We start from the raw sequence: 13,847 nt of genomic DNA, 5'->3' as shown, positions 1-13,847 counted from the left end.
TGACATCCTTAGGTAGATCGATACATGACAGCATAAGATGAACACCAGTCCAAAGAAGGGAAAATGAAAAACCAAAATCTAAATACATGCATCAGAAATGACTCCAAGTAGTTCAGACCTGGTGCTTGCTTTGGAGGCGAAGCCCTGCCTGCAGCAGCCGAAGCCTGGCACGTGGCTGCAGTGTCAGCCGGCTGCTCTCCCATGCCTGGTCCTGCACTCTGAAGAGACGACAGTTTCAGGACCGCATGGGACAGATGTGGACTTTCCGTATTGTTCTTTTTTCTAGAAAGAGGGTTTTTTTATTAGAGAACAGATTAGTGGCAAAATGTTGTTTACCTCAGATAAGTTTATAAAATATCTACTAACCAGTTATATATTTCATCACTCTAAAAGCAAAAAAAAGGGACACTGTGAGAAGAAACATTTCTGGGTCCAGTCAGAAAATGAAACTGATGATGTCCTAAGGACACTCCCCCCCCGCCCCCGAACTCCTGCTGCTCCCGGGTCCTGCAGCTCACAGGGGTGAGGAGGGTGGGGAGGAGTGGCAGGGAGAAGCCTGCAGTGCCAAACGCATGCCCTGACAGACAGATGCCAAGGCCAGGCCCCAAGTCAGCCTGGATGCGGAAAGTGCAAACAGCCCTCCCGTGGCGCCCAAGTCCCGACCCTTGTGCTTGTGGCCAACTCTGCAGCCCTAAGGACAATTTATTCCCTGGTTTCTCTACCTCTTTACTGGGGCTGTAGTATGTGAAAAGCCACAGACTAAAGCTAAAGGTGCACTCGTGGCTAAGTAAGGAACGTTTTATTTACTCTAGGAAAAGATGGCAGGGGTGAGTGGGCTGACTCTAAATGGACACAAAGTCATGTTTGGCAGAAGACAGAAAGAGAAGAGAACAGGAGGCAAGATGGTGACATGGGATAAAAAATAAATCAGGACACTCAGCTTGATTTCTAAATTTTACAGTCCTTCCCTGAGAAAAGCATACAGCATGACCGCGGAACATTAACGAACTTAGGACAACAGAGGCAGAGGAGATAGTGCAAGACAGGTCACTACCTTCACCATCACCACTAAGACAAATTGACTCTCTCAGAACCACAGTATGGCTTCCTGCTGGCCCACGAACACTTGAAATATGTCATGAGCTTCAAGTCAAGTGGCAAGAGCGACTTCTATGAGTCAGACAGTCTATAAAAAAACAGCAAACCACCTACAGATCAGCAGCCCCACTCACACTAACCCCAGGTTCAAGACCTGAAAAGCTGACAGGATATGCAGAAAAAAGGAAAGCCATGACCCACAGTAAGAATGGAAGGGCCCAGAAGCACAGGAGAAAATGAACCTGCCAGGAGGAGCTGCATAAATGTTTCACGACCACATGTGGAGAGGAGGAGACCAAGCAAAGGCTTTGGGAAGAGGGCCTGAGCCCACCAGGGCAGTGGGAGAAGGCTGTGCTGCACACCAGCACACGCCTGGGGGAGGAGCAATGCAGAAGCAAGCACTGCAAAGAATAAAGCATCCCACATAAGCTCAGGACTCCCAAGCTCTCTCTCAAGCCACATGGGCCACGAATGGCTCCCCACGATGTACTCCACGCCGGTGGGAATGAGACCTGCACGGCAGCTGGGGATGCCACACACCAACCTGGACCACAGCCCCAGAGCAAGGGCAAACAAGAGACAGCAAAGAAAGGGTGGGCAAACAAAACAAATAACCTAAGGCAAGAAAGAACTTATACACGTGTGAAAAATTCCAATCTGATGCCTCAGAAATATTCAAGTAGCTATTGCATCTACAAAGAGAGGGGCTATTAAAAAATAAAAGACCAAAAAGTAAAAGTCAGCTGTCATGACTAAAATTATGATTGCCAAGTAATTTAATAAAGGTTAAAAATAAATTAGAAATTTGTCAAGAACACTGTCATTTTGCACTAAAACAAAAACTAGAAAAACACAATTAAAATAGGTCAGCCCAGGCAATCCAAAATTCTCTTCCAGAAAGTGAGAAAACTGGAAGAAAATTCCCAAAGTAACAATAATTATCTAGAACTAAAATACACACATCTCGGGCCGGGGATTTAGCTCAGTGGCTCCACCGTCTGCCTCGAAAGCACAAGGTCGCGAGTTCAATCCCTGGTACCAAAAAAAAAAAAACCACACACACACGTCTCCAGATTGATGCCAATTAGAATTAGGTGAATAAAGGAGACACCCCACCCACAAGGACCTGGGATTCTAAGTTTCCAGAGGAAAGTAATTAGCTCAGATACAAATGATCAAGTACCAAATAGAATCAGGCTTCTCACAACGTAGCAATGCATTCAAACTTTTGTGAAAATTATTTTTATTCTTAAATTCAATACCAAGCTAAAGCATTAATGAACTCCAGGTCTGGGATAAAGACACTGTGAAACACAGACTCTGTTCAATGGAGCCGTGTGCTTTCTGGCTGTGTGGGGAATGCTTGCAATCACAGTGCTCCCACTGCAGGACAACATCTGCTGAGGACAATGCAAAGAATACTAGCTCTTTTATTAATTTGGGCAGACATCTGGGTTTGGGGAAGAACCTGTTCCCTTTTCACACATTCCCCTTGTAAAAGTTTAACTTGTTCCCTATTTTTCAAAGTATCTTTTCATTACTGTTACATGAATGATGCACGGCCCCTTCCCCTATGCTTCCCGCTTGCTAATGAAAGGGGGCTCACCAGAGAGATTGTTAAGCCTGTCCACTAGAGGCCAGCCCCTCCAGGTCTCCCTTGTACCTTGAATATGGTCTCTGTTTCTCTTTATTCTCCATTATTTCCCCCTCACAGGTATCTGAGGATCTGATCAGCCCCCGCCAATAAAAGAAAGAAAAAAAGAAATATAAATACATACATACATAAGTAAACGAACATAAGTGTAATCCTATTTTGGTTTGGTTTTGGTTTTTTTTGGTACTGGGGATCGAACTTGGGACCTTGTGCTTGCAAGGCAGGCGCCGGAAACACTGAGCTAAATCCCCAGCTGTAATCCTATTTTGTGAAAAACATAAATACATATCTGCACAAGAATATGATAAATGAAAGTGTAACCCGTGGCTGTCTTTTAGTTAGTGGGGTCACAGGACTTTACTGTCTTCCTAATAATTTTGCTTTCGACTTTTTTCAATGAGCATATATTATTTTTAGAGTCAGGAAAAAAATGTTTTAAAGAGCTAAAAATGTGATTAGAATGTATGAAGAAAACAAAGATGGTTAGAATTCATCAGAGATACAATCGCCCTTGACACTCCACAAAGCACAGGGAGGCACAGACTTACTCCTCCCCCTGGAAGCTCAGCTGCAATCTCTCTCTCGGGTCAGCATCACTGCAGCAACTGGGAGACGACTCGGATGGAGCTGAGAACCTCCCCTCTACTAAGTAGGAGGTCTGGGTATCTGGATACCTACACAAAATTGTTGAAATTAAATTATGTACATTTAAAATTCACCAACCTCCAGGGGAAAAAAGACAAACGGGATCCCCAGTGTTCAAAACCATCAGCTTCTTTGGAAGCAGCCCAAGTGCCCATCAACTGGAGACTGGATAAAGAAGATGTGGTTTTTTTATAAAATGGAGTACTACTCAGCCATAAAGAATGAGAAACTATAGACATTTATAGCTAAATGAATGCATATTGAGGCCATACTCTTAAGTGAAATAAATAGGACACATATGTGTAAATACCGAATAGTTTCTGTAGTGTGAGAAACTGAGAGTGTAAATAAGGATTAAAATGATTAAAATGAATAATTGATAATTTGAAATAGGAAAAGGTCCAAAGACGTAGGGGTGGTGGGAGGGGAAGGGGAAAGGGAAGAAAGGAAAGGAAAAGTTATGAGAAAATTTAAAAAAAAAAGGAAACGAAATCTATGTAAATAGGGAAGGGTGGAGGGGGTGAAGGGCGCACAGGTAATGGGGAAAAAAATAAGAACAAAGATTCATCATGTACAGGTACAAGCACCCAATGATAAATGTAAATGTGTTGCATATCTAAAATGTACCAATGAAAGAATTAAAAAAAAAAAAATCAGCTTCTGTGCAAAGAACAGAAACTGTGGACAGCAATGGAATGATTATCTGCATCAACTCAGCCACAGACACTGTAAGGCTAAAAGAACTAGCAACCCCTTGGTCCCAAAGGCAAAGATGATAATCCTCACATGGTTAGGTTGACAGGAGATGGAGAAGGGGCAGGTATTTACCTGCCTGTATGGACATATGAACTGCACATGTCACACCTGAACTGATGTAAATAAGGTACATTTAACCAAACAACCGTCTCGTTATAAAGCTAGAGTAAGAATAGTAAGAAAAATAAGCACTGGCTTGGCTCCTAAGAAAGAGAAGCCTGACTTGGGAAACTCAGGGTTAACAGAGCGAGAGCTGGGTCAGTTCAGAAGCACAGGACAGGGCAGAGCTGGAGGAGGCCGAGCCAAGCTAGCCCAGTGAAGCACAAAGCCCTGGCACAGCTCCAAACATACCAGTGGCCCCACGCCACAGCCACAGGGACTGGCTTCAGGATATCCAGGAAGTCAACCTTAAGGGACATTCATTAGCTTCCTGTGTAGCTACAAATGGACTCAGTGTCTTTTCTGAGTCTGTGCTGCCATATTCTGCAACATGGAATAAGAAAGCAGGTACAACCAGTGAAGTGAAAGAGGAGAGAATGACAGAGATACACAAAGAAGCAGAGTGGGAGGCAGAAACCACATCCCAGAGGTCCCAGCCCCAACTCCTGTCCTGCAGACACAGGTCTGCTGGGCATGAGGTTTGGGGATCTTACCTGTTACCAGTACTGGCTCTATTCCTCGCGAGTGTGGAAACAGCAACAGGCAAGCCAAGCTTTGAAGAAAGAGTGACCTCTTCCAAAATCCCACTATTACCAAGGAATGAGTTGGTTAGAAAACTTGGAAATGACTCTTCTGCTATGCCTCGAAAATCTTCCATCTCACTGCAATAACAAAGATATTTTTATAAATCAAACATTACTATAAAACCTTTTCAAGTGGTTAAGTACAAGTCTCAATAATTTTAGGAAATTAATAATCTTAGGAAACTTTTTTTTGGCAACATTTCTAAGAGAGAACATTACATGCAAATACTGAGGTAAGGAAAGTCTCAGAATAACTCACTGCTTTACGGTGAGAAACAACACCCAACAATAAATTTATCATCTTGTCACTGGGACTGACAGTCAACCCAGAGTAAGACTATTCTAATAGATTTCTTCTAGTACAGACTAATTTAATTATTCAATAAAGTAGAGAATTCACAGACCACTAAGGAGCTACAGAGATTGGTCACACAGGGTCCCTGCTCCTACTGGAAGCTCACCTCTCCACTCTTCGCCTGATCCAACCCCTCTCTCCATGACACCCACAATCACTCTAGCAAGGGGCTCTCTTCAGCACACCAGAGCCCTCCCTCTGCCTCTTCCCACGATGGGAGTGCTGTCGGCTAAGTCCTCCTGAATTCAGCCCCGTCAGGCTTCCGTCCACTGCCCACCAAGACAGTGCGCGTCAAAGTCACACTCACCTCCCCGCTGCCAGAACCTAGAAAGCTACCTCAACCTACACAGTGCACTCAGATGCACTTTCCTGCACTCTCTCTAGATCCAGCTGCCAGTTCTCCAGCAGCTGCTTTCCTTGTCCGCATCTCCTGGACCAACCCCCTCCCCCAGGGGAAAGCTCCAGGGCTGGGCTGCCATCTCTCTACCTTCCCTGCCCACCAGGGCTACTTTCAGTGTCAGAGGTTTAAATAACATATGAGATCTACATCTCTAGCCTGGGATTCTCCCCTGAACCTCAGATACTCAATTGCCTGCCAAGTCATCTTCATTTAGACACTAACAGGCACCTAAAACTATCTTTTTTTTTCCTTGAGAGAAGCTCTCAGACTGGCCTTCAACCCACCATGTAGCCCACCTGTTCTCTGTTGACTATCCTCTCGGCTCAGCCTCCTGCATGCTGGGATTACAGGCAGGCACCGCCTCACATAGTGCATAAAACTCAAGCCTTGACTGTACCAGCTTCCACTACCTCAAGAAAGCCTGCTCTGCTGGAGATTTAGCCCAGTGGCACCAAGTCTGCCTTGCAAACCCAAAGTCCTGAGGCACTGAAGGGGGAAAAAAAAAAAAAAAGCCTGCCGTTCAGTCTTCTCCATCAGGGATTACAACACCAATCTCTACCTGCTTAAGCCAAATACCAGGGTCATCACTGATCTCCTCAGACTCTCACACCTCACCAAATCCCTTGCCACAACCCGAAACCCATTCTTTAATGAGCATCCAGAACCTGCCAGGCCTCACAGCTTCCACACCTCGAGTGATTCATCCTCCCTCACTCACACCCTCCCACACTGCTGGGTTTCCCAACGAATTCAGAGTGAAAGCCAGTCCTGATGCCCACGGGGGCTGTGGTCTTCTCCCTTCACTCTGCCCACCCATCCCAACCCCCTGCTGTCCCTGGAAGTGTCAGGCAGGCTGAGGCTCAGCTTCGCAGTCTTGGCCTTCTCTTCTTCACATCATTGTGCATGTGGTCACCAGCGCTGTGCCTCTTACTTCTACAGTGCAAACTACCTCTCAGCAGCTGCGTATTCGCCTCTTCACGTTTTTCCCAAATTTAAGCTCTGCCTACTGTAACTTACCACTGCACTCCTTAAGCAGTACAAGCGAGAAGGAGCCCTCAACACGTTTGCTGGGTGAGTAAATGTTACGTTTTCTAACTACGTCAATATGCAGCAAATCATCACCAGTTTTAAATTAATAAGCATCTCCTCTTCCAATGCAGACACACCTAGATTTTCCTCTCTTCCATATTTCTAACTATCATTCTTTCTGGATTTCTGCAAACATGCTCAAAACTTTCCCACATCAGGATGCAGAAGCCAGAAAACAACCTGGGCTACTGGTCATCTGCATCTCCTGTCTCCGTCTTCTCTTCGTCCTGCACAGCCAAGTGTCCAGGAGAACGAGAACACTCCAGTTGCTACTTCTCCATCTTGCCTGTCTGCTCCTCCCACATCACTAGGGCTACTGAGGATTCTGACCTCAGTTCTAGGTCATGCAGCTTATGTCAGGCACCCTAGAGATCTCAAATTCAAATGCCTTCAGGCTCAAATACTATTGGAAAACAGGGCAGTGAGGTCAGCTGGAAATATAGACCTCACATGAAGACAATTAAGCGCAATCAAAACACTGCTGCCAAACAAAGCACATCTACTGGAGTAGTGGAGTACTGAGGCAAAACACACCCTGAAACAGTCTACAGGTCTCCACCACTACACCTTCCCCAACTGAGAGCCCGTCTCTGTGCTTCTGCTCCTGCCACCCAGCAGCCAAGCAGACCATGGCCTAGGAATCAGGTATAGTGGCCCTATGAGACCCGGGAGGCCCTGTCACCTCTCCCACTTCATCTCTCAGCCCCTCAAGCGCTCAGGTCCAACCACCATCTATCACAGCATTCTAATTTCCTCCAGCGCTTACCACTGTTCATTTTGTACCTGTCTGTCTTCTTCCACCAAAACAACTACCCTCTAAGAGCAAGGGCCTAAATCAGGCTTGGCGGTGCACGCCTGCAACCCCAGCACTTGGGAGGCTGAGGCAAAAGGATAACCCCAAGTTCAAGGCCAGCCTGAACTACATCATAACACCTTGTCTGAAAACAAACGAACAAACGTCGAGGGCCTTTTCTCTGTCCATCACTGGTTCCCAATACCTACAACAATGTTTAGCACATAGTAGGTACTCAAGTATTTGTGAAATAAAAGAGGGAATGACAACCTTCTCACTGAGTGGCCTCGCTGACTTTACCTTTTTTCAGGGGTACCTATATTCAGAGGGTCAGTTTGCTAGGGAAATGTCTACCTTGTTCACCCACAGATTTTCAGTAGCTGTTAGGGACCTGGGAGTATGTGTTGAACGAAGTAATCTAGCCAGGGATTTAGCTCAGTGGCACCACACCTGCCTCACAAACGCAAGGTCCTAAGTTTCATCCTGGGTACCAAAAAAAAAAAACAGAAGAAGTAATTTTTGTAATCCTTGCATCAAATCTGTAAAGTAGCCATTACCCCTACTATTCAGGAAGCCAGGCCAAGAAAGGGAATCAAGAGACTTTGAGGCCACAGAGGGCAAGGGAAAGAGGGGGTTCCTATCAGGCAAGTCTGGCCCCAGAATATGCTTTCCTGTGCATCAATGCCACCTCCTTCACCTTTAAATCACTTTCAGCCCAGACTTCAGCCTGAGTTCTAAACCTTTATTTCTAAGTGGCTCTTTGACAACTACCTTACCCACGAATGCCTCTCAGGTCACAAAGCCAAATTTGTCACCTTTCCTTCACCTGCTCTTCCTGTTACCTTTAGTCTTGGACCACAACATCCCTAGTTCACTGGCTTTATATGCTGGACGCTGAGGACCATTCTCATCTCCCCCACTCTCTCAATTAGCAATTTCTAACGCACCTAACTTCAACTTTATCTCTGGAACTGAGACCCACTGTATTCCCAATGCCTGCAGCCCAGCACTTTTTGTTCTATATATATTTTTTGGGGGTGGGCCAGAAATCGAACTCAGGACCTTGTGCTTGCCAGGCAGGCACTGTGCAACTAAGCTACATTCCTAGCCCTGCCCAGCACTTTTTAATCAAAACTACTGAAAAAAGCCACTACTGAACAAGTCTCCCAACTAGCCTGCCCAAGTCTAGCCTTGTAATTAAAAATTCTTCCTTTTATAGACATATAAACCACATTAAAATATACACTGAATTCAATAGTTATTCCTATTCAGAAAGGCTCAAATCCAAAGAAAATTTAGATGTCATTCAAAGATCATTCATGCAACATAATCATTATCAATTAAAATTAAATAAGGTAGTCCCCTCAGGGAGCTGAAAATCCCTATCACAGAATGCACTTATAGTTACTGCTATGGGTGCAACGGCCACACAATCCACTAGGTTTCTCAATATGCAATCTAGTACCTCATTCCACTTGTTTTCAGAAAGGATCACCCTGTTTTAAACCATCATGGACAAACCACATCCCTAGATCTTTCCTAAAAGGGAAAATTCCTTAACATCCCTCTGTATCAGATTATCTACCCTTCTCACGCCATTTAAAGTGAAGACAAATAAGTCTTTTCTTACAAAATACTTGAATCAAATAGCCATGTTTCGAATTCTCTTGCTATGTCCTTAATGATGTCAAATTTCACATAGTTTTACTAATATTTACTCTAACACTTCTGGGTATATAAATATCTTCTGTCGTTGTTAAGCGTAAGTCTACGTATACAATTAGATATTTAAAAGTACATACTGTGGAACCCAAAACCTACTCAGTCCTCCCAATACTCATCATTTACTCCTGGCACTTTAATAAATACTGCAGAACCAAGCAGGCATTTAGGTAGGCTTACCTAAAGTTTTTTTAAACTTACCTTAGGTTTGCCCTAAGAACTGAAACTTGGAAAAAAGGTTGATTCTGAAGCAATGAAAACGCCAGAAGAAAGACCTCAGAAGAGTGGCCGTAAATGGGAATACTGTCACATCCACAGCTGTTCTCCAAACCAGCGCGTGGAAAAGGAACTCATGCAGAGCAAAAGAGTGACTAAATCTTCGTGTCTGGTTCTGCGTTCTGTTCATTAGGAAACCGTAGGCAGGACGGCTAGGAAGGGGCTGAGAATAAAGGAGAAGGCAGCGAGAAGACACAGCGGAAAGGAGGCACTGACGGACCCCGCAGCGCCAAGCTAACCCGTCTCTCCCGGGCCGCGTAGACAGAAAAGCGACTCTCCAGAGGACAGACAGTGCGCAGCCACCGCCACCGGCCCGGACTCCGGAGCCGAGCGGCGACGCGACTCCAAGCCCGGGCGAGCCGGGCGCCTAGACGCCTCACCCTTCCAGGCGCACCAAGACCGCCGCTCACCACGGCCGCCGCAGCCGCGAAACACGGAGAAACACGCTGAGGGCAGGGCCTTCCCGGCGGCACCCGAGTGCGCCTGCGCGAACCGCCCCCACCACGGCATTTCCGGCAGGCTGTACCGCACGCGCCTCGGGTTTACGTCCGTTCGCGGCAGGGGTTGAGGGCAGGGCTGTGGAGCGGGGCCTCAGTGTGGGCCTCCGATTGGGCAGCGCGAAGGGCGGTGCGAGCGGGGGCCGCCGATTGGCGGTGACAGCTCGAGCTGAGTTTGAAGTCAGGGCGCGCGCAGGCGTCCCGCTCGCCTGACACTTCGACCAGCTTCGCTCGGGCGCGCTTTCCGCCGGCCGCCGACCGCCCCCAGGGACGCTGTCGCCGGGAGCAGTGGGACCTTCCCGGTCGCCTTCCAGCACCAGCTGTTCCTCGGGAAGCCGGGCGCTAGCGCTCGTCACACCCAGCGGCGTGCCCCTGCGAGGCCCGTCCATCCCTGCCCATCGGAGGCCGGAAAACCAGCTCGCCTCCAAATTCCCCCTGAAGATACTCACGCGGAGGGCCATAAATTGGAAGTGAACGGCTAAAATGTGTGTACCTGTGAAGCTGCCGATCACCCGGAAGCTCTGGAAGGAGCTCAGTGTGTCTGTAGGGAGACGACTACTCCTGAGACAGACCACCGTGGGGGCGAAGGGAAGTGAGCTCCGGAGCCCGTACCGTTACTCATTACAGGCTTGATTTGTGTTTTCTTCTGAGGCAGCCAGGGACTAACACTTTGCTAAAAATAGTGACTTCATTTGGGCCTACAGATGCCCAATACATAACTAAAACCAGAACAAAGTTTGACCTTCACTTTATATGTTTCCTTTATTACCTTAAAACTTGATCACAGCCCTGCTCAAGATACAGGCATGTTAAATCACTTAGGGAGGATGTCTAAAAACGCAATGGGAGGTTGATCAACCCTTAATTTACAAGACTTATGTTCATCCCCCTTCAAGACTGACACTAAGAGATTTACAGGAACATTAAATTACCAGTGAGCACCACCCACATGTCTCTAGTCATTGCCCTAAACCTAAGTAAGTTCACCTTGGGTTCCAGCAGGAGCCTCCCAAAAACTAAGGCTGCCGCATGCAGAAACGGTCATCTCAAGGAGATGGAATCGCCCATCAAGAATTAAGACTTCGGAGTCATCCAGCAAAACCAGAACTGAAGTAATGGTGAACCAGACCTTAGCCTATCCCAACTTAAAAGCAGTTCCTTCCATTTGTTGCCAGGGTAGTGTCATCTCACCAGAGCTGTGTCCCCTTCTCTTCCTTAGGCTGCAGTCCTCTCCCTATTTTCCCTAACTCTGCTCAGTAAATCAGCCTGTGCCTCCGACACATCCTGAAATGTCTTTGTTCTGTCACCTTCTTTGTTGCTGGGACAAAAACACTCAACACCCACAACTTAAAGGAGGTTTAATTTGGCTTAGTTGAGGTTTCAGAGGACTATGGAGTCTGATGGCTTGAAGGCAGGACAGCATGGCACAGGGGCATAGTGGAGAAAAACTGCTCATCTATCTCACAGCACCCAGGAAGCAGTCAAGGGAAGAGCCAGAAAGGGAGACACACCCTTCTGGGTCAGGCCCACACGGAGCCCCCTCTTCCAACTACCTAGACTCCACCTCCTAACAAGTCACTTATAGCCCCAAAATCCAATCCATTTACAAAAGCCCCACCTGTGATAGCGGCTTCAGTGGGGGAGCATCTAGACACAAAGGTCACAGTACCTGCCTGGGCCACACTGAGGTCCCCATCTCCTCCTGGGCAGGACCTCCTGGGATCACATCCTGTAACTCTGAGCTCTAGCCAAGGTAACATCATTTGGCAGGGGGCCACCACTCAAACAGCTGTCCTGAGGGGACCTCACCGGGTGCACAGGCTGTGCCAGACTGCAGCAGAAGACCACGCATCACTCTGCTGAGAACAGCAGAGTTCTCGACAAGGATGGGAACGGAGTATGTACAAGGGTTCTGGTTCTTGTCTTTCCTGCATAACTGAGAGCCCTACATAAGCAGAAGCTTGGAAGGGGGTGGGTGACAACTCTGGTAGTGCAGCCTCCCATTTGGCTGCCTGCCTCTGTAAGTGGCTTCTAATAAAATCATTTGCTCGCCAACCTGGACTTGTCCACACTGTTCTTTAGTCCCAATAGAGGAAGGTGCTTCTTTTATGCCTCCCTAGGAAATTCACAGAACAGTGTCCTTGCTCCATAAATTTCCTCTCAAGACACCAGGGCTCTTCCCCACGACACTTGGCAACCTGGCGGGTTCTCCACTGAGACTTAAACCCAGATGTAAACCCAGCAGCAGCAGGCAGTGAGCCTGCTCTGGGGCCCAAGCTGCCAAGTCTGGGTCCTGGCTCCCCCTTCCTCTTGCTAACTGCAGCCTTGGCAACAGCACTAAACCACCAGCTTCCTCATTGGTGAAACAGGGACAATTAGCATCTGTCTCTGTGGTTTGTTGTGAGGATCTTAGCAGTTAACTCACCTAAGGTATCTAAAGGCACTGGCTCATTACTCAGATATTCGCTATTATCTTACACCACAGTATCTATCCTTCCTTGCCAACAGGAAAGACCTGCCATTGTGATTTCCAAATCTCTGCCCCATAGCTGGGGTGCTTCCAGGGAATTAGAAGTGATGCCTACCCATCTCAGAATCAACCATCCCCCATAGCCTCGCCTGACCAAGTGCTCTATGTAGTACACCTCAGCCACCAGCATCCAGAGCTTTCCACTATGTGGTCACAAGGCATGACTCCACATCAGCATCCCACTGGTTCCCTACATTTACCCTACTCTTTCACCAGACGCTCATCCTATTCCTGGAATACAACCTTATCCTCCCTTACCTTCTACCTCCATTACTCAAACTGCTGAAATCCCACATCCCTTCCAAATCCTGCCAGCTCAGGTCAATCAACAGCTTTTATGCTTACTACAGCTTCTGCTTTTCCTACAAAGTGGAACTCCTGTTACCTTTTTGAATCTTGGAAATGCCTTCTCCCACTACAATCAATGTGTATGCTGACTGCCTGACTTACCATCAGTTACACAGCAGCGTCCAGAGAAGCATCTTGCAGAGAGTGGATGCCTGGAATTCACTAAATTAAACTGCGGAGTGGTGCCACTTACCTCATTCTGGCTCCAGTAAGTGAAACTCAAAGACATGAACTGCCAATTCTGAGCTACAGTAATCCTTAAGTTAGTACTAACAAACATCTCCAAGTCCTTTAACAAAAGGAAGGCCCCTGAGGTTTGGAAAGGAATCATTTTACATTGGAATGCTAACTTTATAGACAAAACAGTTTAATGATTAAACACAACAAAATTCAAGTATTCCATAAAGTAAAATTAATATGATATGGCTTATCAGCTTTCTATACTTTGTGTGTTGAGCAGCTCTGGGCATAAGGCAGTATTTAAGGAAAGGTATCTATGAAAATTAGAATATACGTGGTAAGGACAATTATGTCACCTCTGTGATTAACTGGACACAAATACAACACTGTTCCACCCCTGGTAGCTAAATCCTTGACATTGCTAACAGAATGAAATATAGTACTACCCCCACAGTTTTAACAGTTTTACCATAGTATCAAGTATATTCTAACTTTAAACTATTTTAGAAGATAATTATTCTACTGTTGGACTAAGATTCAAAGTCAGTCTGTCAGTTCTACATGTTGGTTCACATTTAACTATCTTTTAAACAGAATGCATCGAGCATGCTGGCACACGCCTGTAATCCCTAATTACTCGTGAGACTAAGGATTGAAAATTTGAGACCCAAGTGGCAAGTCTCAAGACGCTGTCTCAAAATGAAAAGGCAGGAGGTGCCCTCAGGAGTACGGCACCCCAAGTCCAGTCCTCAGTACCACAC

The 13,847-nt window shown here is 46.6% G+C and overlaps 1 protein-coding gene across 13 annotated transcripts in view; it reads right to left on the bottom strand.

The window, feature by feature from the left end:
- The window catches only part of Cep192 (centrosomal protein 192), a 71,697-nt gene extending 57,897 nt beyond the window's left edge, over positions 1–13,800 (bottom strand). The window contains exons 1-5 of one of the 13 annotated variants that reach the window (XM_087195179.1): positions 9,457–13,800; positions 4,807–4,974; positions 3,301–3,426; positions 2,762–2,839; positions 119–282 (exon numbers count right to left, since the gene is read on the bottom strand). In XM_087195179.1, the coding sequence (XP_087051305.1) occupies positions 119–282; positions 2,762–2,839; positions 3,301–3,426; positions 4,807–4,970 (532 nt within the window). In that variant the 5' untranslated portion in view covers positions 4,971–4,974; positions 9,457–13,800. Of the gene's footprint in view, positions 1–118; positions 283–2,704; positions 2,840–3,300; positions 3,427–3,475; positions 3,563–4,806; positions 4,977–9,456 lie in introns of those variants that run through there. The other 12 variants (XM_087195184.1, XM_087195173.1, XM_087195175.1 and 9 more) reach the window with 12 other exon arrangements.
- Between the last annotated feature and the right edge of the window lie 47 nt (positions 13,801–13,847).

The sequence above is a fragment of the Heterocephalus glaber genome, unplaced genomic scaffold (genome assembly GCF_053883595.1).
Source record: "Heterocephalus glaber isolate CG9 unplaced genomic scaffold, H.glaber_assembly_v1.0 deba00000331, whole genome shotgun sequence".
In the NCBI taxonomy this organism is placed as follows: Eukaryota; Metazoa; Chordata; class Mammalia; order Rodentia; family Bathyergidae; genus Heterocephalus; species Heterocephalus glaber.
This window is presented reverse-complemented; position numbering and strand designations above follow the sequence as displayed.